Genomic DNA, 27324 nt, shown 5'->3' on the forward strand with positions numbered 1-27324 from the left:
CATGTGATTTTTGGACATTTTGTTATTTCTCTGTAACTCACTTTTTATTCATATCCCTTTTTCCCCCCTACTGGGCTGGTCATCTTTTCAGAAATAGATTTTATATGCATTTCACAAATTGTGTGAAATATTTTTGCTGATATATATTATGTGTTTTGACTTGTTTTTAAAATTTTTAGCCCAACAGAAAATTTAAATGTTTGCATATATACTAGTATAGTTATTTTTCTTTTTATTTATCTTGTTTGTTTCTGTATAGGAAGGTTTTACATTCTTACATTTTTAACATAATTACCCATGATTTTAATTTAAAATCTTATTATTTTATATTTTAACCTTTAAATAGTTTATATTTGCAGCAAAGTTAATGAGCATTCATATTTCCCCCCTCTATTTTCCTAAATGGTTAGCCAGCTGTCTCAACAATGTATATGGAATATCACTTTTTAACTCCATTTATTTGAAAAACCATTATCACTGAATTTCCATTTTAATTGGGGTCTGGTGTTTGGGGCTTTCCATTGTGTTTCACTCATCTGTCTACATCTTCTCTAGTGCCAAGTTGTTTTTAATTATTGTTACTTCATAATGCGATTTAATATTGGCAGGGCCAGTCCTTCTACAATTAAAATTTTCCTGGCTATTCTTGCAGGCTTATTTTTCCAGATAAAGTTCAGTATCTTTTCTTTAATATTTTAGAAGTTCTTATTCATATTTTAATTAGGACTTCTTTGAATTTATGAATAAACTTTATAAGCATTGATGTAATCTCAATACTGAGTTTTCCTGTTCAAAATTATGATTTATCTTTTTATTTAATCTTGAATCTCAATGGAATAATATTAATGTTTTCTTGTATTGGTCCTCAACATTACCTAAGTTTTATATCAAGGAAATTTTACCTCTTTTTTCCTACTAAAAATGGGATTTTTACTTAAATATATTTTCATATTGATTATTGTTATATATAAAATACTGCTTTTATTAATTTTTAAACAACAATTAACTATTTTTCTTTATATTTTTTGTAGGATATTAGACATAATAAATGTATAATCATCAATAAAGATAATTTGTTTTTTTCCTTCTAGTTTTTACCTTCTTCCTATATTTTGTCAAAATTCATGGGCTAGTAAAAACTGGCTATAAGAACATTAAAAATAGTGGTGAGACTATGCAACTTTACTTTTTAACTTTCAAATAGTCACAGTCACTTTTAGTCCATGTTTGTGGCTCTTTAGGTAGTGTAACTCTATCAATGGCATACATATATTTGTAATTTTGTACCTTTGATTTTTTTATTCCAGCCAGTACCAGCATCTGCAATCCTGTTTTGCCCTAGCTGGTTTGGCTCAGTGGATAGAGCGCCAGCCTGAGGACTGAAGTGTCCTGGGTTTGATTCTGGTCAAGGGCATATGCCTCAGTTGCAGGCTTAATTCTTACCCATGAGGGAGGCAACCAATTGATATGTTCCTCTCACATCGATGTTTCCCTCTCTGTGTCTCTCCCCCTCCCTTTTACTCTCTCTAAAAATCAATGGAAAAATATCCTCAGGTAAGGATTAAAAAACAAAAACAACAAATAAAAAAACAACACAAACATACAATCCTGTATCAGTGTGGTCTTCTCTACATTAAGGATTAATAATAGGAGACTTGAATTTATCAGACATTCCCTATATCCTTTGCTTCTTTAAAAAAATGTATATATATTTATTCATTTCAGAGAGAGGGGAGATAGAGATAGAAACTTCAGTGATGAGAGAGAATCATTGACTGGCTGCCTCCTGCATACCCCACACTGGGGATTGAGCCTGCAGTGCAGGCATATGCCCTTGACTGGAATCGAACCTAGGACCCTTCAGTCTGCAGGCCTATGCTCCATCTGCTGAGCCAAACCTGCTAGGACCATCCTTAGCTTCTTTTTTCTTTTCTTTTTCTAGGCATTATGTCCAGCTTGAAAGGACTTATTGGTGGATCCACCTTAAACCTTAATTGATTTAGAAAATTTAAAAATGTTACTTATACTCATACCCTTGATTTGGTCCTTCACAGAGGCTGAGTTTTCATTGAACTTCTTTATCTGTTAGAAATGAAGAAAAAGTTGCTAATCCCAGTACTTTGGATGTGGTCTATTTTATTTACTACTTGCAAACTGGCCAATTTTTTTCATCTTTTATAGTACCTTGTTAAATTAAGCCAATACCAGTCAATTCATGACACTAACATTGTTTTCTCAGTTCTTTACTAAAGCTACAAGTTCATTTGATGCATTATTTGCCTTTGCAAGTTATAAGAAAATTTTAAATAAAATATTCACCATAGCATTACATGAATAAATATTTTTCCATCCTCCAATAACTGTTTTTCACTGCTCACTACATAACCCCATATAAACAGTGCCATATATATTTTTTAATATTGATGTTTAATATTGAAAGAGGCAGCCTCCTCTTTCTACTATACTAATTTTTTATATTAGTTAATTTAGGCTAAGCTGAACTGCAGTAACAGATGACCCAATGACTCAGTGGCCAACACAAGAACATTTATTTGTCTTTCACATTACATGCCCATTGTGGATAAACTTTGGCTTCACTTTACCACGTTTGCTACTAATTACCTTTAAACCTTGACCAGAACTTGGCTGAGTATAATGTGTTTGGATCACACTTTCTCATGTTTTATATTTTGTAGATACGATCTCAATATTCCCAACCATTTTGTTCATTAAGTTTCTCTGCTCCCCTTTCTCTCCCCAGCCCCCTTAACTGCTGGATGTTAATGAGGCTGCCATGCCTTTTTATTTTACTTAAAAATCTTGCTTATGTACATGAAGGTACATATTTTATATTTTTTTTGTCCCAATGCTGATGAATATGCTCCTGGACTCCTCACTTCATCTGAGCGTTGTTTCTCATTTCCAGGAAATTAAAGTTTGAACGTTATAGCTCCTATAACTCCTAAGCAGAGAATAGAAGGCTTAGCTGGGACTTTTTTTAGTCTTAATAGGAAATCCTGGTTTGTCCCTTTCTTCTGTAGTTTTATCAAGTATTTAATGCCCAGCTAAATTCCATTTTATCAAGTGGATCTTAATCTAGCCTGGTTATCTCATTTCAGCCCTCTGAAGAGTTACCTTCAGTTGTTCTCTTTAATCTCTTTTCTCTCTCTAGTACAGTGGTTCTCAACCTTTCTAATGCTGCGACCCTTTAATACAGTTCCTCATGTTGTGGTGACCCCCAACCATAAAATTATTTTCGTTGCTACTTCATAACTGTAATTTTGCTACTGTTATGAATCGTAATGTATATATCTGTGTTTTCCGATGGTCTTATGCGACGCTGCTAGCGGTTCTCAACCTGTGGGTCGCTACGATTCATTAACAGTAGCAAAATTACAGTTATGAAGTAGCAACAAAAATAATTTTATGGTTGGGGGTCACCACAACATGAGAAACTGTATTAAAGGGTCGCGGCATTAGAAAGGTTGAGAACCACTGCTCTAGTAACTTAAAAAAAAATCTTTATTGTTGCAAGTGTTAACTGGTCTGCTTTTTCTCTAACAATTTTTACCATTCCCCCCTGCTTCAAGCAAAATGAAAAAATATATGCAAAAGGTAGTTTTGGTTCTTGTATTAGGAGTCTACATGATAGAGAAAGAAAATCATCCAGTTTTCTTGTGTCTCTTGGTGGTTCCTTAAATTCTTTTGTCTTTTTCTTTTATCCTGTTTGGATAAGTTGTTGAGTTTTGGGGATACAAGGTTGTGGATGAAAAAGGGAAAACTATATAATAAAACCCTAATATGCAAATTGACTGACCAGCAGAACGACCAGCGGAACAACCGGTTGCTATGACATGCACTGACCACCAGGGGGCAGATGCTCAATGTAGGAGCTGCCCCCTGGTGGTCAGTGTGCTCCCACAGAGGGAGCACCGCTCAGCCAGCAGCCGGGCTCATGGCTGGTGAGCACAGCAGTGGTGGCAGGAGCCTCTCCTGCCTCTGCTGTAGGCGGGCAGTAAGGAGCGAGGGGTCCCAGACTGCGAGAGGGATGTCTGACTGCCGGCTTAGGCCCAATCTCCTGGTCTAAGCTAGCTGGTGGACATCCCCCGAGGGGTCCCGGACTATGAGAGGGCGCAGGCTGGGCTGAGGAACGCCCCCTCCAAGTGCACGAATTTCATGCACTGGGCTTCTAGTCTGGTAATAAGTCTGACCAAAATAACCTCATAGGGTGATCTGATCACAGATTCCTAACTGTGTAGATCATGGTGGAAATCAAGCCCCAACCCTGTTAAAAGGTTTATCTTTGCCTTAAGCAAGTCCTGTCCATTGTTCTTGTGCATCTGGTTAACACACCTTTGAAATGCCGGAGTGACCCTCCTTTTTAGACCCCTGGGTGTCATGACCACCCTTACGGGAACACATGGTATTATTAACTAACTTGTTCCTTGCTTTTTCCCAACTTTATACAATTTTCCTTACTTTACCTCCTAATTCCAAATGTACAAAAGAAACTGCAAAACTATCATTTTCTGGAGCATTTGAGATCTTGATTCCTGGTGTGTTGACAGCTTGGCTTAAATAAACTCATAAAAATATTTCTTATGTTGACAAACTCTAGAATGTATGGGCTTTTAGTGGGTCTTTTCTCCCTCTGACAGACAAACACATACAAACGCACACACATACTCCAGATTGTTTTTAATCTCTGGTGAAAAATTAGTCAAGGGTAAACTCTCTCTTTCCATTTCTCTCTCTAAAATAAATAAATAAATAATAATAATAAAATAGATTTTAAAAAATTCTATTCCTGTTTATACTTAAAAAAATCAATCCCTCCCCAAACTTCAAAATGCAGTGGTGGCATAAATGAGAAAAATGTTTTTTATGTAATTCATTGTCTAAGAATTCATTCAGGGGCTCATGTTTTTCCCTCTTTTTGTTCTAATCTCTCTAGCATGTTTTCTTTTACATAGTCAAGGCTATATCACTAGTCACTATCATATATGCATTCTGATCTGATGGGAAGAATGAAAGAAAAGTCATAGCAATAGTTTCCTTTTAATCAATGATGTAGAAGTTGCATATCATAGTGCTATACACGTTCTATTATCAGGAATTTAGTCACATAGCTGTGACTAACTGTAAAAGAGATTGGGAAATATAGTCTTTAGTTGGGCAGCTATGTGTCCAGATACAAATATATTTTATGGAGGCCTGATGCATGAATTCGTGCACAGGTGGGGTCTGGCTGGCCCGCCCTGATCGAGATGTGGGGACTGATTGAGGATGAGGCCCGCCAGGGGGAGGGGCTGCAGGCAGTTGGCTGGCCGGCCCTGCCCCCTGATTGAACGCTGGGTCAAGGGGACAATTTGCATATTAGCCTTTTATTATATAGGATGGTAAAAGGTGAATAAATTTGTTATTTAAGAAACATCCAAACCTGTAGCAAATTTTTATAAGTTTATTTGAGCCAAACTGATGACATATGCCAGAGACCAAGATCTCAAATGCTCCCTACTATAACAGTTTTACAGCTTCTTTTATGCATTTGAAATTAAGAAGGGAACATAATGAAGATTGCATGCAGGTGGGAGAAATCAAGGTGGGGATTGGATTACAGGATAAATGAACATTAATCTTTCAAAGATAGAGGGCTTTAATGTAGATATACATTTAACTGTTCACAGTTTTATTTTCAATGGATTTTGAAAAGAATAATGTTGAAAAATATATGCTGTTATTTTTTAGGCTGAAATGTATTTTCTTTCATTAATTACAGTTTTATTTTCAGGGTGACCGTGGACTTCCTGGTTTTCCTGGGCTTCATGGAATGCCAGGGTCAAAGGTGAAGGAATATGGTCTTTTTAAATTCAGCAATGCCATATATTGTTTCAGATTTCAAGCTTTATATCACAAATGTGTTATAAATAAATGCTCATATATAAAGCATTTATTTATCGTGTTAAAGTAAATGATTAAGTTAAGATTAATATAGTTCACATAAGGCTTTTCCAACATTCTTTAAAATTTCCAGTCATAAATATTGAAGTGTTTAAAATTTATGAGCTTTACTATATAGAAGTTCTCTTAACTATAAGTCCTACACTGTAGGCCCTGTTATAGGATGAACTATCCTTATTTTGCCTTGTTTTTCTTTATAAAGCCTGGAGACTAAAACTTTTGTAAGCAAAGCTTAAAATATTTTATTTTGATGTTGGCATATTAAATTCTTTTGTTTATGATTGGTATTGCTTTTTCTTTAATCTCTGAGGAAAATATTCATATATCTCTAAAATTCAATATTTGTATTTTGTCTTCTAGGGTGAAATGGGCCCCAAAGGAGATAAAGGATCACCTGGATTTTATGGCAAAAAGGGAAGTATGGATCACAAAACAAAGTATCCATTTTGAACTTTCAACGTAATGGAAATAGAAAACTTGAATTTGGTCCCAGCCCACCATTATAGCAATTAGTTTTATTCCTATTGCTCAGGGAACTTATTAAAAACAATGAGAAAATGAAGTAATAACTGGAGATTATTTTGCATGATATTCTATGAGAATACATTGTCTTATTGATCATTTTGAACTTTTAAAATAATTACGGGGAGAGATTCCTTGGGAGTGGTAGTTGCATGTCCATTGACAATTGATTATGGGCCTTCCTATTTCTTCACATTGAAGAAAGATTATATTCTTCGTATATTTAAAATACTCATTGCTGCCCTACCAGTGTGGCTCAGTGGTTGAGCATTGACCTATGAACCAGGAAGTCATGGTTTGGTTCCCGGTCTGGGCACATTCCCTGGTTGCAGGCTCATTCCCCAGTGTGGGTCCTGCAGGAGGCAGCCAATCAATGATTCTCTTTCATCATTGATGTTTCTATCTCTCTCTCCCTCTCCCTTCCTCTCTGAAATCAATAAAAATATATTTAAAAATAAATAAAATACTCATCGCCTTTTTAATTTTTCCAAGATGTGGCTTCTGTGTTTCGATGCTTGTAATAATTCTGCATCCATCAATATTTTCAATGTCTTATGTTTTGTCCACTGGCCTGATAAAATAATACTCCGCCAATAAGCTGCAAAGCCAACATAAACGGTAGTTCCATGAATTCTGTCATTCCATAATGAGGTGAACTTACTTTCCTACTTAAGTTTGAGTTGGAAGTTTAAGAGAGTATTGTAAGGATTGTTTTTTAAGTGTTCTCTTTTTAATGCAGGGTGCAAAAGGTGAAAAGGGAAATGCTGGTTTTCCTGGCCTTCCTGGACGTGCTGTGAGTCTGACAGAAAAAGTTCTTGCACATCTTGCTTTGAATAAAAATTATCTGATAGTATATTTCTTTAAAAAATGTTGCAAAATATATTAAAATAAATGTATTTATTTTTCAGGGAGAACCAGGACGACATGGAAAGGATGGATTAATGGGTAGTCCTGGTTATAAGGTATTTACACAAAGAACAGAACAACTTACGTAATTTATGAATGTACATTAGAAAAATATACCAATATTTGACTTCTTTTCATATGGCACTGGTGTAAACTTAATGAGCTAAAAGTTATTTTACTGTAATTTAAAAATGATACTACATTACTTTTGACTCTATAGTGAATTCTTATTGTTAGAAATAAAATTTCAGGATATTAAAAGGTTGATGGGTTTGTTTGGTTGGTTAGAGGCTTAAGTTCTTAGCTCCGTCTCCTAATAGTTTCAGGTTTCAGAACAATTGAATGTTTTTTAGTATATTTTCAGTTATGCAATCATCACTAGAGTCTAATTTTGAAATATTTTCATCACCTCAAAAAGAAATCCTATACCCATTAGCAGTCACTCCCTATTTCTACCCAAGCTATTATTCCTCCATTTCCATGCAACCTCTAACCTACTTTCTGTCTCTCTGGATTTGCCTACTCTGAAGTCCTTCAGCCCATTGGATAAGTCCCACCCACATTATGAAGGGTTATCTGTTTTACTCAAAGTTTACTGATTTAAACATTAATCCTATCTTTAAAAACTCCTTCAGAGAACTATCTAGACTGGTATTTGACCAAATATCTGGGCACTATTGCCCAGTCACATAATATTAATACATATATTTTGTTGACACATAAAATGACCTATCACAGATGACATGACTTTTTACTCTCTTAATCTAAAGGTGACCCCTTTTTATTATTGTATCAATATTAAAGAAATTGTTTGAATGTTATCTTTATGATTGCATTCAGGATAAACATTTTGACAATACAATATAGGTGATAATTTATGCTTTCTATTACATTCCAGTAGGAAGCACATAATATCTGTCCTATTATTGGTAATACTAAATTTGATCACATGGTTAGAAAAGGGAAAGCCATGTATGTGTTTGTGTTTATTTTATCCATGGTATATTTCTAATTTATCTAGTTCCTATTTAAATGTCTCTAAAATTTTTAATAGTTTCCTTTATAAAGGTGTAGCAAGTATTTTTTTAGTTTTCCCAAGTGTATAATATTGTTGATGCTATTGTAAATAGTGTCATTTTTATAGCTTTATTGAAGTACAATTTATGTATAAATAAAATTTACTCATTTCGTGTAACTACCACCAAATTCAAGTTTTAGAATTTTTGTAACCCCAAAGAGGTCTCTAATTCTCCTTGGCAGTTAATTACTAACCCTACCCTTTGGCACTAAGCAACTACTGCTCTGCTTTCTGTCACTATTTATACCACTCTTAAAATTTTAATGAAATGTAATCATGCAGTATTTAGTCATTTGGATATATGCAACCTTATTATTTTCATTCATTAGTTGATGAACATTTGACTTGCTCCCTATATTTGATAGTTAAGAATAATGTTGATATCAATATTCTTATAGACATCTGAGTTGGGTATGTTTTAATTTGGGGGTGGGATGTTGATACCTAGAATAGCTGGGTTGTATGTCTGGGGCAGGGTGGTGTCCTATTTGGTATGATGGTTAGTGCCATCTTCTGTTTCATGAAGGTGTTTTTTTATGTTATTTGTTGCATATATATTTATAACTGTTACATCTTCATTTTTAATTGTGGCTTTAGCATTTTAAAATTTCATTTTCTGTCTCCTTTATTAATTTTTAGCTTGAATTCAACATTGAATTATAACAGGATTACATTTCTCCTTTCTGATCATCTTTCTTTGCTTACTAGACCTTTGCCTATCCTTCTATCATGTTAGCATTAGCTCTTGGAATCTATTTATTTTAGTTGTTTCTCATGTCCAGCATAAAGTTAAAATCTGCTTTTTCAAAGCAATCTGAAATATTTTTCTTTTAGGACATTAATTGAATCTACTTTTATTCCTTGGCTAATAGATTTGGTCTTTGTCATAATACTTATGTTAGAATTTTGTTATACTTAGTACATTCATTATCTTATATTTATTATGCTTCTTTCTCCATCTGGTCTGTTGTTTTCTTTGGGATTTAGGAAGATTTATATGTATTTTTTTTCTAATTGTCTTCTTCCCCCCCACTAAGTTTTATTGAGATTTTTGACATACAGAACTATGTAAGTTTAAGGTGTACAGCATAATGATTTGACTTACATATATTGTGAATGATCACCACAATAAGACTAGTTAACATCCATCATATAGATACAAAAAAAAGATAAAGAAAAAATTTTTTTCTTGTGATGAGAACTTTTAGAATTTATTGTCTTAATAACTTTCAAATATACCATATAGCAGTACTAACTACAAATGGTCTTTATACTCATGCCTTTTGTAGTATATAAACACTTCAGAATTCCCTTAGTCACCCTTTACCTTACTTAGGCGTCTAATCTTTGTTTTGTTTTGTTAACTTTAAATGATAACCATGTTATCTATGTTACAATTAATGAACTTGCTCTACTTTCCCCTTTCCATTCTCCTTATTTGTTTAATTATATCACTTCTACTTTTTCAGATCATATAATACTTAGAAACTATTTTTCTAGTCTTTGCTCACCTTTCTTTCAGATCAGCAGTTAAATATATTTAGTGTTCATCACCAGTTCCTTGACCAATATTTCATCGTCGTAACTTAAGTCTGATGAAAATTCTCCTCTATGACTGTATTCCTTATATAGGGCTTGCAAATACAGTATTCTCTAAATTCTTATATTGTAACATATTCTTCTATATTCTTGTTACTTGAATGACAACTTGGCTAGCTATTATAAAACCCTTATCTCACCTTTTTTCCTTGAATTTCTTGAAAATGTTGCTCCACTACTGTCATGTAGATTACTCATGCCAGCCTAATTGTCTTTCCTTTGTAAGTGGCTTTGTGTTTTTATATGGAAGCCCAGAGAGTTTTTAATTTTTTAATTTTTAACTTAATGTTTAAAGTCCAATAGCATAATTTATGTATCAGAATTAAGAATTTCAGGTATTCCAAAATACTTGTAATAAGTAGATTCAGTGTTTCTTTTCATGCTGCAATGTTCTCTTGCATTTTAGTTTTAAATAGAACCTTTTTTTTTTTTTTTACATTGCTTTGGTTTATAGGTGTGTTGAGACTTCTTTGGCTGTCTTCTGTCTCTTTCAGTTTCTCATCCTTTTTATCTTTTTAAAATTTTTATTTTTATGGGCTATGTTTAGTTTCCCCTTGATGCCTTTTTAAAAAAATATTCTCACCTGAGGATATGTCTCTATTGATTTTAGAGAGAGAGGAAGTGGGAGGAGAGAGAGAGAAACATCAATCAGTTGCCTCCTGTACATGCCCTGATCTGGGATCAACCTTCAACCTAGGTATGTGCTCTATCCTGGAATCAAACCCACAACTTTTTTGGTGTATGGGAGGATGCTCCAACCAACTGAACTACTCAGCTGGGACTCTCCTCAGTGCCTTTTTAAATTTAAAATTAAATCTATTTCCCTTTGGTTTCTAGTAATCATATATACCCAAGATGATTTTGTCTTTTCAATTTATTTCTTGAATTAATTTAATTCTTATTTTATATATTCCCCTTTTTAACATCTGAAAATGCTTGTATAATGTTAATCTAGGCTGCAGCACTTTTTTACAATTTTCTTCTGCTTTGTGTTTATTTTTATGTGAGGGAAACTTACTGAAAAGTTTTTATTTTATATTTTCTCTTTCAGTAGTTTTGTTTGGGTATTGTCTGCCAATTCTTTGCAGTTTGAAATGTCATATATATTTAGACTTGAAATAGTAGGCAGGATGTAAAAGTTTGAGTAGCTTGCTAGGCTTCTTAGAGTATCTCCTTTTTTATGTATAGTGAAGTTACAAATTACTTTAAACAATGAAATTGTTTACTGGAAAGTGTTGACTATATCTTCTGTTGAGGGGGTGGAGAAGTTTGAAGTATAATGTGTTCATTTAAGAGTCTGTGGCACATCCAAGAGTAGAAGGCCAGCAAGTAGATAGATCTAGGTTAGAACTCCATCTCATTCAAAATGGGAAGTGAATGGGATATGGAACAGAGTTGTAAGATTATCTTAGATTATATGAGGGACAATGATTTCACTGTAAAAAATGCAAATGCAGGTAAGTGTATAGGTTTGGTGGCAAGATGTTTGACTTGTTTTCTTAAAAAAAAAAAAAAGTGGGAGTTGTCACCTGTTGAGAGATGCGACAGAAAGGCAATTTTTGTTGATTGGATAACTTTTCATATATTTGTGTGGAAACTGTGGCAAAGAGGATATCAAGGAAATAAATATAGAAGCTTCACTGAAGTCTAGTTGAAGCTGGAAGTTACAATCTGTGTGACTATTGTACTATTTCTTCTCTCCCATGTCTATACTTAGAAGCCCAATCGTGGGTCTGAAGAGGCTTACAGTTTGATTTCAGTCAGGCCTGGGGTTTGCATAAGCAAGTGAAGCATATGAACAGTGAGATAAAGGGGTAAGAATTTAATTAGGGAGCAATTGAAATACTGAAACATGGCATTTAATCTGGATTTGAAAAGAAGCAAACACAGAAAAGGACAGATTATAATAAAGGGCATAGTTTATTGGATACTTACTACATGCCTGGCTCTTTCCCCAGCACTTTATATGCATTTACTCATTAATATCAGAAATCATTATGAATTATGAGTGAAAAAATTTTACCCTTTTACAGTTGAGGAAACTAAAGAATGGAGAGATGATATATTCTATACATTGGTTTATAGCCATAATTTAATAACTAATGAAAATTTCTTTCACCAAATTGTTTTAAAAAATTATAGCCAAATAATATTTTCCAAATATAGGGAATGATTAAATTATTGATTTTACCATTTTTTTGTGCATTGTAGCTAGATTAAAATATCGACCTTATTTTAAAAATACTCATTTTGCCTAAATTATATTGGCAAACCACCGGAGTACAAATATAAAACATTTAAATCCTAAAATGAATCATAAAAGTAATGGACTGTGAAAACCCCAACCATTTTGGTGGCAGTGGAGTAGCTAACTTTTATGGACCTTCCCTTCTATGCTTAGATCTATACAAGGCACTTTCACAAAAATTCTTATTTTTTTAAGATATGTTTTTATTGATTTTTAGAGAAAGGGAGAGAAGAGAGAGAGAAACATCTATAAGAGAGCTACCTCCTGCACGCCCCTCACTGGGAATCAAGCCTGCAACCAGGCATGTCCCCTGACAGGGAATTGAGCCAGTGACCGCTCGGTGCCCAGGACGATGCCCAACCAATTGAGCAACACCGGCCAGGGCAAGACTCTAATTTTTTATTTAAAGAAAAGATCTATGAAATTGGGAATGTTAATGTCATTTAGACATTATTAAGACCAGATTAAGAGAGCTTAAAGAATTGACTGGAAAGTGCAGTCGGTTACATGGCAGAACTAGAATTCCAGGGCTAGTTTGTGTGATCCTGTCCATGCATTATGCTGTCTGAACTTCATGTCTGTTTATTTGGTCAGCCAGGAGATGCTTCCCAGCCTTATAGCTTCAGAATAACCTCTGGCACGCTAGAGATTTGTTTACATATGAAGAATAAACCATGCAGCAAGATCAAAGTCAAAATAAAATGTCTAATAGCAAAGTAAGGATATTCCTCAAAATTAAATTATATGATAATGGTCACACATCTTTCACCTCATTTTGAAGCTTGCCATGGTCATAAACTAAATTATTCTCCATCCTTTTATTTTTTGTGTGGGTAAGGACCATGGCATGAAAGGTGATACCCATGCAATGCATGTTTCATATGTCTGTTTTTGGTTAAATTGCCTTCTTAAAAATAGCTGGTTTGTGGTGGAATAAATCATCTTTGACATTAGCTGTAGAAATTGGGTTGAGGAATAATGTTTAATGTGACATTTTCTCAATTATTTATTTATTTTTATCAAGAAAGATGTTAATAAGATAGCATAGCAAAATCATAACTTAGAGGTAAAGGCATGCTCTATGCCATTTTCTACCAGCCAAACAAATTGGTGTGCGGGTATGCAGTTCTCCAGATCATGAAAGTAATGAAGTGATCAGGCTAACCTCTGGTTACAAAACTGAATTTTACAGGTTAGTTGTGTACTGCATTTGATTATGTTAAGGAAAATGGCCAGTCAGAAATCATTATTTCATCTCCCAATGAAACATCATTAAGAGAATGAAGAGAACACTTCTAGGTAAAGATTATTGACTCTCATCATAACTAACCTGCATACTCTTCCAACTACAAATGCTATAGCTCTCTCCACAAAAGTTTTTTCCATTTTATTTATCTGTTTGAAATTGAGCATTTAAGAATAAATAGGTCATTCCCTCTTCCTTGAGATGCCTCAGTGCTTGTAAAGGGGCATACAGTCATATATAGCCTTACATTCTGTTCAACACTATTCTAAATACTGTGGGTGATTAAGGAAATCTCGTGTGTTTTCTGCCTTTAAAGAATGTGCAAGTCAAGAAAATAATACCTACATAAACAAGACACCTGTTCAACAACCTGGCCATTGTAAATTCAGTGCCAAGTGTAAAGCTGTGTAATGTCATTGTAGATCACAGATAGAGTGACTTGTAAGAGCAGAAAGTGTGTGTAAGTCTCTATCTTGAGATCTAGGCAAGGGCACTGGTTTTCAAAGTGTGGTCCCAAGACCAGCAGTAACAACACCTCTTGGAGACCTGTTAGAAATGAAAGTTATTGGGATCCACTCCAGACCTATAGAATCAGAAACTCTGGGATCTCCAGACTAATAAATACTCCAGGTGGTTCTGATGAAGCTAAAGTTTGAGAATCGCTGCTGTAGATTATAAAGAATGCAACTCTTGGGAGGCAAGGTCAAAATAGATCCAATAGGATGATCAATTTTAAAGTGAAAATAAAAATAAATATTAAAAGGATTGATGTAAACTTTGGTCACATTTACTTGAAAGATAAGAATACTGTCCTAGTCTCATGAGTACACAGTACATAATTATTTTATAACTTAACCACCCGCTGTCATATATAGATTTACTATTTATATAGTCACTTTATGAATCACAGAATGGGTTATTTGATTCCAGGAAAAGTTAATATCAGTCATCTAGGAGTAATTTTTATTTTTCTGTTTGTGTCTAATATGCTTTAATATGTAATGTAATACATACAGTTATTTTGCAAGCATGATGAAAATGGAATTCTTTATTTCCTCTTACTGCTAACAGGGAGAAGCAGGCCCTCCAGGTGCTCCGGGGCAGGATGGACCACGGGGAGAGCCTGTGAGTACCTTTTCAACTCAGTTCTAAGGGATGAGGCTCTTTTCCTGCCTTGAAGTTTATCAACTATTTAAATTCTCCTCCCAAGTGCCCTATCCTTCTTTAGTGACTTCCAGATTTGGAAGTTGTCAAAGCTCTTTGTGGAACACTTTTAAAGAGGGAAATATTTAATCCTCTCTCACACACTAGGGAGAATTTGCCAGCAGGAAATTTATGTGCAGTATGAATCACAAGCAATCGTGCCCACACAGAGTGTTTAGCACAACAGCATGGTCTGTTAGTGAGCCATTAGTCACTGTCACTTTGCCACTTGCTCATTGTCTTGTAGTATGCTCTCTAGGATCGTATGTTCAATGAGAATCAAGGTTAAGAAACATAGGATTGAAAAAGTATTGAGCCTGAATCCAAGATACATGTATGTGTAGCAAGTGTGCCATATGACTCAACTTCAGATGAGTTGTAGAAATACAGTTTTTTTCCACTTTTTATTCCTACAGCTCCAGGCCAACTTGGCCAACATTTAAATACCAGCTGATTTCCTTTTATTTGTCAAAATTACCGATCTTCAGGGAATTTGCACTTAGTTTTGGGAGGAGTTGATTCAAGAAATGAAATAATAGGCTGTCTATTGTAGTTTATCACAGTGTTCAGTCAAGGGTTCAGAATCTAATATTGGACATCAGAGGGAAAGAGGGATCACTGAAGCTTCTTGAATGGGGCGAGGGATTAAACTACTCTTAGAATCATTCTATCCAATATTCCTTGAATTCTCATATTGTGTATTTTGATGCACTGGGGCAAGTTTCTCTACATAGCAGGAGCTTATAATCTACTTTGGAGAATAGCAAAAAATGGGATGCAAATAATTACCAACCTGAGACAGATTATAGTAAATTCCAAATATGGATTTAACATGGCATAGGAAGGCCAGGGCTTGAAGATAGTCTCTGTCACCTTCCAGCTTTGTGAGTTTGGATAAATCACTTCCCATCACTGCAAACCTTTCTCCTCCTCAAAAAGTGTACTTTCTCATATTGCCCGATTTATAGATTTCTTGTGAGGCTTACATGGGAAATGTGAAAAAAATTGTGAAACGATTGCACAACTGCATGGGTTCATTCAAGATGCTGAATGAGTATAGGAAGGGAATCTTGATTCATGAAGTGATTGAAAAATTTTTACCAAGGATTTAGGGCTAGATTTAGTCACAAACGGGTGACTGGGAAAGAAAGGAAGACAAGAGGAAGAACTAATATGAGTGAAGACACACAGGTAGGTTGGTTAAGGGTGTCCCCATGAAATAATGAAATGATCTTAAAGAGGTCCTGTGAAGGTGGTGGGAAGTAAAGTTAGGAAGGTGATTAGGATCATAGTATGGAGATCCTGGAAAGCAAACTTTATTCACTTCACTTGAAAATGGTGTAAGAAAAAAAGAATAACATGATAAAAAGTAATGCTTTAGAGGCAGTAATGAGACACTGGTATATGCAGAATGAACAAAAGGAATCAGGATAATAATTACCTGGCTATTTTGACAGACCAGTCATAGGCAAATAAGGCCTCAACGAGGCTTTTAATGAAATGGAGAGGATTCAGTAGGGATAGTATGAGTTCAGTATGTCTGACCCATCATTATTATTAAAGCATAACTCTAGGACTGGTAACTGGATATGAGACTAGCTATATTTATATTTTTGTTTTCAGGAAAAATTTAAGGTGTTTGTGTGTGTGTGTGTGCGCGCGCGCGCGCGTGTGTGTGCGTGCTCATGCTTGTGTGAGTGAAGATAAAAAGGGGGTTGGGGAAGGGAAGACAGGTGAGTGAGAAGGTGAAAGGGAAGAGAGAAGAGACAATGGACATCAGAGACAGATTATCATTACCATCACTAGTGTTCTAAATGTTTGTGTCAGTTATTTATAAGCCTTAGTGATTCGTTTTCCAAAGAAGCAGCGTGACAGCACAGATGGTCAGCGAGTCTATGTAAACCAAAATGCCATGCGAGCAGAATATATTTACTTTGAAATTAGCACTGCTGTGTTCCTGTTAATAAAACCAAACTAAGAAGAAAACGAGTAGAAAATGAGGAGCTCTTGAGGGGATGTTTTCCTCTCCTAAGGCTGCTGTTCCTTACTGTCAGCCAGGAGCAGGCACCAATTTGTGTTTTCTCCTGCCATGCCTGGTCCTGCTTTGTTCAAGACTTGCCCCACTTGGAGCTTTTGCCCTAGCGTACGTTTTTTATACCAGGCAGCATGATCCTTCAGATTCCAACCCAACATTTAGTGCATTCCTAGAATGTGTAAGGCATTGGGTTTGGTGAGGAGAGAAACACAGGACTGTCCCACGGAAAATCACTACCTCATGGTGGAGATAGACAGTAAAAGGATAACATAGCAAAACCTAAATTATAAAGTTCTAAAAAATTGACAAACAAGGAGCTGGGCAGGGAATGATGGCAGTGGGGTAGTGGGAGTTATTTAGATGTAATCTCTCCTCCTTAACCGACCAGATAGAAAACTGGAAGTGACCAAGTGAGACTCATTCCTTTCCCACCAAATCAGGAGAGGCAAGAAAGGATCCCTTATCCCTTTGATCCCACTTCTCTCTCTTTCCTGGTAAATGGTGGGGTGACAGTCAGGCCTCCTATGCCCGGAGACCTACTCTGTTAGGAAAACAATGAACAGATTGGCCTCTAAAATTTGCTCATATTACTTGGATACAATTCTTCTGGTCTTTCTTCTCTTCCAGTTAAGAACAATTAACATAATAAATTATTCTGTTATTTTGACAATGAATGAAAATATGGTTATAAATATCCTGTGAAGAATGATCCTTACCCTTTGTGGAGAAGCTTTGAAAATGAGGAAAAATGAAAGTTTATATATTTTGGTGACACCAAGAAATGAAGACTCTTCTGTTGCATGTGGGTGCTGGTCTTAAGTATTTATAATGAAAGATTTAACCCCACTAAAAAGGACATGTTCACTATATTATTTGTTCTGTAATGTGGAAGCCAAGAAAATTAATGGAGCTTAAGTTGAAAGGACAGGAGCTCTTAGAAAAAATGCTTTAAAGCTGAGTAAACACAGCTTATAGCAGCGGGATGATGATTCATCCATGTAAGCAGATTGGTAAATATGAACTAACTCCTTGAATTCAACTTGAGGACAAAGGCTGTATTTTACTGGAAAATGATTATACCATTTTAAAGTACAATTACATTCACATGCCTATGCTTTGCATTTTAAAGGCTAGTATTGTCGGTCCTAATAGTAATTCAGTCCTAAAAGTAACTTGCTTTCTAAGTAGCAAATTATACCCACTTAACTTCTGCTGGATTTATTATAATTGGTTTCAACCATCAAAGGATTATAGCATTTCAGTCATTCATCCAGTAAGCATTTGCTGAGTGTCTGCTTTGTGCCAGACACCATACTGCTGGAGGAGAATAGGAATATTAATGTGACGGCCCTGCCCTTAAGCAGTCAGATGAGCCAATAGATCACAATATAGTATAAATGTTATGAAGGTGGGAACAGGGGTCTTGCAAATTTGTAGAAGACATGTATAACACTAAATGAATTTGGGGATGCTACTGAAAGAAATGCATTATTTTCTATTAACAGCATTATGGAGATATAGTTCATATACTATACAATTCATTTATTTAAAGAGTAATAGGGATGCATTTTTAGAAATACACATTTTTATTGATTTCAGAGAGAAAGGGAGATATTAAAACATTAATGATAAGAGAGAATCATTGATAGGCTGCCTTCTGCATGCCCTCTATAAGGGATTGAGCTGCAACCCTGGCATGTGACAGGGAATCAAACCGTGATCTCCTGGTTCATAGTTCGACACTCAACCACTGAGCCACACTGCTGGGCTAAGAGATTCATTCCTAAACAAGATGCTCTCTTGGCAGAATTCTCGAATATAAATGGGAGTTGGCTGGTTCTTTGGGCTGGCAAGGCAGGTGTCTGTAGCATGTTCCAAAACATAGAAGTAAAAGATATCATGATACTTTGGGAAAAGCTGCTAAGGATACGTGGAGGGGATGGGATAGAAATACAAGATGAGGTTGTAGGGGTTAGGTAGACTACAAATCAAGACAGGCCTTATATGCATGTGCTGTTTGGATTTAAATCTGAGAGTGGTGGGGGCCATGCACAGGTTTTAGGTAGAGGAGTAAGTTGATCAGATTTAGGACGTTTTAGAAAGATCACACTGACAACAGAATAGAGGAAGCATAGAAGGTGAGCCGAGATCGAGGACAGAGCCTAGGAGCTGAGCTCTGTCACCTCCAGTGTCAACTAAGGCAAGAACATTCAGAGTTGGGATGGGGAGCTTGGGATTATTGAAATGAACTAAATAGTACCAATAGGGTTCAAGGATCAATTGCACGTGGGTAAAATGAAAAAGGATGACTCTCAGAATCTTATCACATAGATGGAGGCACAAGACCAAGCAACAAACTGGAAATAGAGCAAGCAGAATCACTTTTGGCTAGGGGAGATGATCCTAGTATGTTTTTAAATGAAAGATATCTAGATAACAATGAGGGCATTTAAACAGGAGAACTGAGCTTTGGATGGTTAAAATAGACATGTAAAAATGGGGACTACTACCATTCCAGTAAGAAATAGTGAGTCAGATTCAAGGAAAATTTAAAAGAATTACTATGAATACTAAGTGTAATAGATTAAAAAATGCTTTGCTTCCCCAGAAAGATATTGGACCCTATTATCATTTGGAAATCTATAAATGTTGTCTTCTTTGAATAAAGGGTCTTTGCAAATATGATTAAAGATCTGGATTACCTGGGTGGGCCTGATCCAATCAGTTGAAAGACATTAAGAGCAAACTGAAGTTTCTCAGAGGAGGCAAAGAGATCATAGTAGTTGAGATTGGGATGATGAGGCCACAAGTTAAGGGATGTTGGCAGTTACCAAAAGATGGAAGTGGTGAGGAATGGATTCTCCCCTAGAGCCTTTGGGGTAGTACAACCCTGTCTAGACCTTGACTTCAGACTTCTGGCCTCTAGAACTATGACAGAATAAAGTCCTGTTGTTTTAAGCTAAGTTTGTGGTAATTTTTTATAGCAGCCAAAGGAAACCAGTACACTGGGCTTTTCATCTACTCTAATCCTTAACATTATGTATGTAATGAACCTATGTAAAAAGGCATGTGAGTACACACTGCTAAATATCTCAAACTCTTGATAGTTCATGTATTAATCAAAAACATTTGGACTTAAAGAAAATAGATAAATAGGTCTCAACAACAATTTGGTTAAAAGCAGGACTCCTCAGTCACCAATATTTTCTGTATATTCAATTTTGTTAAACTCATTTGTTTCTAAAAACTTATTTTTATCCACTTCTCATTTTTTCTACATCTTTGCATTCTGTTTTTTGACTTTGATCCCACATGTCTTTATAATACAAAGTTGGAAAGATTGAAATGTCTGGTGCATAATGTATAATATATATAAACCACAGTTTAAACATATAATACAATATGAATATCTATACTTATAAAAGGGTAATATGCTAATTAGACTGGACATCTTCTGGACGTCCTTCCGGACAAAGCCACAGTGGCAGAGCCAAGGCAGCGGCAGTTAAGGGCGATCAGGCCAGCAGAGGAGAGCAGTTAGGGGCGATCAGGCAGGCAGGCAGAGAGGTTAGGGGTGATCAGGCAGGCAGAGGTGGTTAGGGGCGATCAGGCCAGCAGGCAGGCGAATGGTTAGAAGCCAGCGGTCCCGGATTTCGAGAGGGTGCAGGCTGGGCTAAGGGACTCCCCCTAACCCCCGTACATGAATTTTGTGCACCAGGCCTCTGGTGTATGCATAAGAAAGAATCTGCATGGCAAACATGGTATAATCACACTTCAGTTACTCTGCCTATGTCTTCCCCCAGGTTGGGTTTCTGATGTTTGTTATGTTCTATTTTTGCTTGTCTGGCTTTTATTTCCCCCTGTGAGCATGCTTTTGAAATAGATTCTGAAAAAAATTAAGGCCTGGATTTTGAGTGATTTACACTGTGTTTCTCTTTAAAAGATGTTAGTTTGTCAGGTTACATTTTCATGCCAGGGGATGAAGAATAAAACAGATTATTTTGAAGAATCTTCAGTTGTTGGATCTAGGTTCTCCTAACTTCTCACAAATTTACTCTGATTTTACCTAGGGTGGATGGAAGGACAGGGCTGTCCAGGGCAGCAGCACACTGAATTTAGCAGCAGTTATAAAATGATAACTGTAAATACTAACTTTTGGTCAAATCACCTTTTAAGCCCAATTATCACGTTGGTCAGTCTTCTGCGTTGGCCAGTTGTTGCTGACCAGATTACCTGCAGTAGCATTGCCTCTGTGTCATGGCTATTCTTGTCCTGACCCTCAGTCCTGATAACATCTTCTATTTAGGGTAACTTTTCCCTTAGGCACTCTGAGCCTTTTGCTTGTTAGAGCACAGGGAGCCTATGGCTCATGATGAAGATGTGTAGGCAGGACTAGGGTTCCACTGTTTGAGCCAAGATCCCTGGAGCTCCATGACTGAAGAGGAGAGAAGATGCCACATTTTCTGGATCTATGGAGGTGAGCACATATTTTTCAGTTAAGGATGTCTTATGTCTTTTTGGGAGGGGGGGGGGACGGGGAGGGAAATGTTTGCTTTATCATTTTAGGGATAAAGACGTGGAGGTCATTGTACTGTATTTGCGGACATTGGCTCTGGAGGCGTTTGTTGTTTCCTTTCCTCATGCCTTTTAAATTCTTGCTAAACCACATGTTATGCTTGTGTTAATGGTGTAATGTTAACTGCTGATCCCTGCCAAGTCATCATTTACTTAAGAGACAAGTAGGCCTTTTGTTTAATCACCTTTTCTGTGGTGTGATTACTTGACGTGTCATTGTTATGCATAAATACCAAAGCCAAGCATGAAATTCCTGGGAAAAGTTCATGTTGAACTGCTATGGTAGTTTCCTGTGTGGAATAATCCACTTTATTATACTAGAAAAGTGGAGTTGTCTTTAATTGCCCACTTGACTGTATTTCTTATTTAGATTGAGAAGGTAAGAGGGGAAAAACCTCACTAGTTCTGTCCTTGTTCAGATTTGATTTGTAATTGTAGGGCAAGCTTTTTAAAGTCTTTTGTGCTAATTTGTAACACTTTCCCCCCCACTCCTCTTGCAGGCACCAGGAGTGGCACATCCTTGGTATGTGTTGAGTGGAACCGCCTTAGCCTGGTATCTGCTAAGAATTTCAAATGGCACTTTTAGGGTGAAGGCAACCCACATTGAATAGTTTAGGAAATTCAGTAGTCTTTATTATTGTGATAATTTCCTCATAATTCCAGGTTTAGGTTTTAAAACTTAATTGAGAATAACTCTTTGAATGAATGTTGAAGTATGTTTTATCTAAATTTAAAAAATGTAAATGTCTGAGTATCTACAGGAGTGACTAAATTTATAACTAACATCTACATTTTTTTTTGGTCTCCCAAAATATGGCATTTGGCATTGTAATGACTGAAAATATAACCTTACAAAGCAAATGTTGGCTAATTATCTGTATAAATTTATTAATAAAGTCCCACCAGGTATAATCATAGATCTGTTTGATTCTTTCCAATTACAAATGACTTCATTGGCATAGTAAAACCAGACCACCATCAACCAACTTTATAAAGTGACATTGTGGATTTTAAGTTTAGAAAATCTGTGCCTATCATATTGATCATTTTTGTTGGTGTTGTTTTGAAGAAATCTTTTATAACCTGGTCATTGTAAGATCACTGATAAATATTAAAATATACTTACTTGAGTCCTCCTCTTCTTTGTCCATTTCTTTGTAATTGAAGAGGCTTTATTGAACCCTGAAATGACAAGAGGAATAAGTGCAATTGAACATAAGAAATAATGTGTGATTAAGTCTCCAAATGGGTAACATATCCTCTGAGTAAATATGTCCTTTAGTCATATGAGGACCAGAGGCATTTTTGTATTAAAAACCTTTGATATCTAAGAGGTACTCATATGATATTCTTGAATAGTTCAAATGCATTCTCCATTTTCAAAGCATGGAAAATACAGAATTAACAAAACAGTGTTGCTCAAGACAAAGCATATTTATTTTAATACTGGTTTCATGACCCATATAATCTGCCATTTGAGCAGATGAAATGATAATGTTTTACATTCACTCTACTTTCAATGACTGTGGAAACATCCGTATTTTTTATGTAATCCATAGTGCACACTTTGGTAACTAGATCATTTCATTCTAAAGATCTTTTTCTTGTGTTTTATCTTTTAATAAATATATTCAAAGTGCTTGAGTGTGGTTACCACTTCGAACACTAGGCCAATGTATGATGCCTCTGAGAATTAACATCAGAAAATGACTTATGTTCTGGATGTGTTTAAGGGATGTTAAAACCGAGGGGGGATAGCTGAGAAAGAGCACTTGAAAATATTCTTTTTGTTTACATTACATTTGGTAATGAGGTAAGCACCTAATTAGTTAATCAATTGCCAGTAGTTCTAGGTACTGAAATGATTTGTAATATACTTTTTTTTTGTAATTTTGAATACTGAACAGGAGTGTTCCATTGTTTGAAATAGACATGCCTCGTTAAGTCATAGTTATCTGTTTATACTCTGTTTTAATTTCAGTTCTTTAAAAGATTATGGCTTTGAAATGCTTTTGGCATGGATAAATGCTTTGTCGGTTGTGTAAAAAACTAAGGTGTGTTGTTAACTAAAGAGACTAATATATATAAATATATTCCACAAGTCATGTGCTATTCTAATGGTTCACCATTAATTTAATCTGATGAAAAATATCAACACAGGATATTAGAATGTAAATTACTTTTCATTTTATTAACACTTAGGGACTAGGCTTTTTCAATGAAAATCTCTTTCTTGCTAATAAAGTATGAAGAGTAATTTGATAAACTAATATTAAAATTAAATCAGGGCCAAGGAGTCCTGTGATGATTTCTTGGTTCTAAAAACTATGAATAATTTTTTTGTGTGATAAAATTTTCTTCTGCTGTCTACATAAAAAAGAAGGCACTTAATTGATGGACTAGATAAAACAAAGAATTTCTGAAAATATATTTTAAAAATTCAATGTTAATCATACAAAATGGGAAACCTCCACTAGAGAGCCTTAGAATTGTTGCAGAATCTTATTGAGATGCATAGTCAGGTGCTAATATTTGCTGAACAATATAGAATGTACAACATTGCACCGGGTGGTTTCAGATGGAACACTTGCTCTTCAGTGAGGGAAAGAGAAAATTCACTCAAGATACATAAAAATCTTGTAGCAGTTTAAGACTATTATAAGACATTAAAGAAAAATGAAGTTAATCATGAAAGGCAAAGAATTAAAAATGTTGATCCAGGAGTCAAAGATTGGTGGAAAAATAAGATAATAGTTTTTAAGCAGAGAGACATAAAATGGATGGTATGAAAATTTAATTGGCAGATAAAAAAATCAAAATTAAAAACTCCTTGATGAGTCTCTTAGTTAATCATCCCAAATACAGATAGTTTTTAAGAGTGTTTTTTTTTTTTTTTTTTTCATGAAGAACACTTTTTCCAACTGTGATCCACCGATTCCCTTAATTGGAATCATCAGAGGTACCATTTAAAATTCAGTTTTCTGGGCCCGGCCCCATCCTAATAAATCAGAACCAGGAGCTGAAGCCCAAGAAATAGTATTTAAAGAATTATTTATTTGTTTGTTTATTTAAGAAAAAAGAAAGAGAGAGAGAGAGAGAGAGAGAGAGAGAGAGAGAGAGAGAGGTAAAGAGACAATGATTTGTAGTTCCACTTATTTATACATTCATTAGTTGGTTCTTATATATGCCCTGACCAGGGATGGAACCCCCGACCTTGACATATGGGAAAGATGCTCTAACCAAATGAGTGACCTGGCCAGGGCCCAAGAAATGGTATTTTTTAAAAATATATTTCTTTATTGATTTCAGAGAGGAATGGAGAGAGAGATAGAAACACAAGTGATGAGAGAGAATCATTGATCGGCTGCCTCCTGCATGCTCCAGACTGGGGATTGAGCCCGCAACCTGGACATGTGCCCTGACTGGGAATCGAACCATAACCTCCTGGTTCGTAGGTCAACCCTCAACCACTGAGCCATGCTGGTGAGGCGAAATGGTATTTTTAATCAATGCTTTATGTGAATCTGATGTAAAGTTTGACAGCTAGTGATATAGAGGCTATGGAACAGGTTGCTCAAAACAGAGGAATATGAAAGTAGAAAGATGGTATCCAACCGAGGAAAACAATTTTAGTGAAAAATTAAAGGGAAAATGGAATTGTGACCTTATCCTTTTAGGCAGTATGCGTTTTAATAGCTTCTTCTGCCTAAATAAGCTTCAGTATTGTCATGATAATGTGAAATTATATTTCCAAAGGGGTTTAGTTCGCTTGTATATTTAAAATACTTTATTATTTTTGACACAATCACAGAAACAAATCTATCTTGTAAGACAAAGATACATACTAATATACTACTAGTAGATGCAATTGAATAAGACTAAACTTGTTTATGAAAGAGGTAAATCCTCACAAAGATAGAAATTTGATCATTTAAATTTATTCTATTTTCAATTTTACATGAAATTTTTAGGTGATTAATTTTCCTAGAAGTTTAAAAATTTGAGTGCTATAAATTATAGTATCCTATATAATAATAGGGTAATATGCAAATTGACCCTAACAGCGGAATGACTGGTCACTATGATGTGCACTGACCACCAGGGGGCAGACACTCAACACAGGAGCTGCCCCCTGGTGGTCAGTGTGCTCCCACAAGGGGAAGCTCTGCTCAGCCACAAGCTGGGCTGATGGCTGCCAGTGCAGCGGCTGTGGTGGGAGCCTCTCCCACATCCTCCACAGTGCTAAGGATGTCCAACTGCGACTTAGGCCCGATACCCGTGGGGAGTGGACCTAAGCCGTCAGGCAGACATACCCTGAGGTCTCCCGGGCTGCCAGAGGGATGTCTGACTGACAGCTCAGGCCTGATCTCCCAGGGAGTGGGCCTAAGCTGGCAGGTGGTCATCCCCCGAGGGCTCCCGGACTGCAAGAGGGCACAGATTGGGCTGAGGGATCTCCTCCCGAGTGCACAAATTTTTGTGCACCGGACCTCTAGTTTAATAATAAAACAATTTTTAATTCTAGATATGCTGTATTAGCATTTTTATTTTAGAAAAGTTAATTTATGTTACTGTGGAGAAGTGGGGAAATGCTCCCTGGTTAGACTAATCATGTTCAATGCCAAAATTCTAGCTCTTTTGTCCAAAGAGTTAGAAACACAGCATTGTCCTTCCCTCAGAGATATTGGTGTCCTGTCTAAGTTTATCCTTAGCAACATGTAAAAAATTATCTACAGGAATAATCTACCAAGTCATGAATACTGAGCCAATTCATTATTATCTGAGGTCACAATGATAAGTCATGTTAAGATTCTTCCAGAATTGATCTTTGCATTCTCTTGTTTTAGCTTTTTTTCTTTAATCCAGTGATAGCCACCTTTTTATTCTGGCCAACCAATGTTTAACAGTGGTTTCTTTAATGATGTAAACGTAAAGAAAAAAAGTCTTAGATTATTTTTCTGAGAATTTTTTGAAATGAAAAAACTTCATGGACCAAATTTTTATTGAACATTTTAATTATGTTTTATTATTATTTATATTTATTCTAGTCATTGTTTATATTTCTTATTACACATTTATATTATTTAATTCTTTTAAATAGGCAAAATATATAGAACATATGTGATTAAATTTAAAGTCTGTTAGCCAAATCCCATTCCCACTCTGAGATAATAGCTGCTATTCATTCAATGAGATCCTTTTCAAACTTTTTCTTTTCATATTCAAATACATAAATAATACATATACATATTTTTACAATAAATAATTATGTCAATTGAAACTTTACCTTTATAATATTATGGATGTTTTACCAGATCAGGTTATAAGAGAGAATATAGAATCTATTTATAGCATGGATGTATTTCATTTAATCTCTCCTATTGAAGTTACTTATATTCACACATACTTATGAACTATTTTTCAGAAAGGATGTATTACTGTAAGTGAAATTACTACTTCAAAGCCGCCTATGTTTTATCCCAAATTTTAAATAGAAATGTCTAGTGTTTCACCAAGTCTGGTGTTTATTAATTCGTTTCCCATGGATTCAGATCCAGTTTTACCAAGTTCTAGTCCTGGGTTATTAAAAGGTTTAAATAAATAATGCATGATAAGTTTTATAAAATGTATCTTTAGTATCTTTTGAAGTGATTTTGTATTGTTTTTCCTCTATTAATATAGTAATTTACATAAACATAACACATTATATGGGTATATTTCTTAATGTCGAACACTCATTGCATCCTGAAACAAGCCCTACTTAGTTATGCTCAACTTGTTCTATGCCCTGATATATTTGATTCCCTAACATAATAGTGAAGTCACTTGCATTTATAGTAATGATATAGATCAGTTTGTAGATTTCTTTTTTTAGGAATTATTCTTGACCTGTTTTGTTATTAGGCTTACTTGAATTTAGACGATCTCCATCTTTTTAATGCCCTGAGGAAGTT

General features: G+C 35.4%; 1 protein-coding gene across 2 annotated transcripts in view; it reads left to right on the top strand.

Annotated features, from left to right (window-relative positions):
* Positions 1-27324, top strand: part of COL21A1 (collagen type XXI alpha 1 chain) — a 169320-nt gene that overhangs the window by 110665 nt on the left and 31331 nt on the right. The window contains exons 13-17 of one of the 2 annotated variants that reach the window (XM_079781606.1): positions 5792-5845; positions 6322-6375; positions 7223-7276; positions 7392-7445; positions 14632-14685. In XM_079781606.1, the coding sequence (XP_079637732.1) occupies positions 5792-5845; positions 6322-6375; positions 7223-7276; positions 7392-7445; positions 14632-14685 (270 nt within the window). Of the gene's footprint in view, positions 1-5791; positions 5846-6321; positions 6376-7222; positions 7277-7391; positions 7446-12973; positions 13031-14631; positions 14686-27324 lie in introns of those variants that run through there. The other variant, XM_079781605.1, reaches the window with a different exon arrangement.

Source organism: Cnephaeus nilssonii (assembly GCF_951640355.1).
Source record: "Cnephaeus nilssonii genome assembly, chromosome: 9".
NCBI lineage: Eukaryota > Metazoa > Chordata > Mammalia > Chiroptera > Vespertilionidae > Cnephaeus > Cnephaeus nilssonii.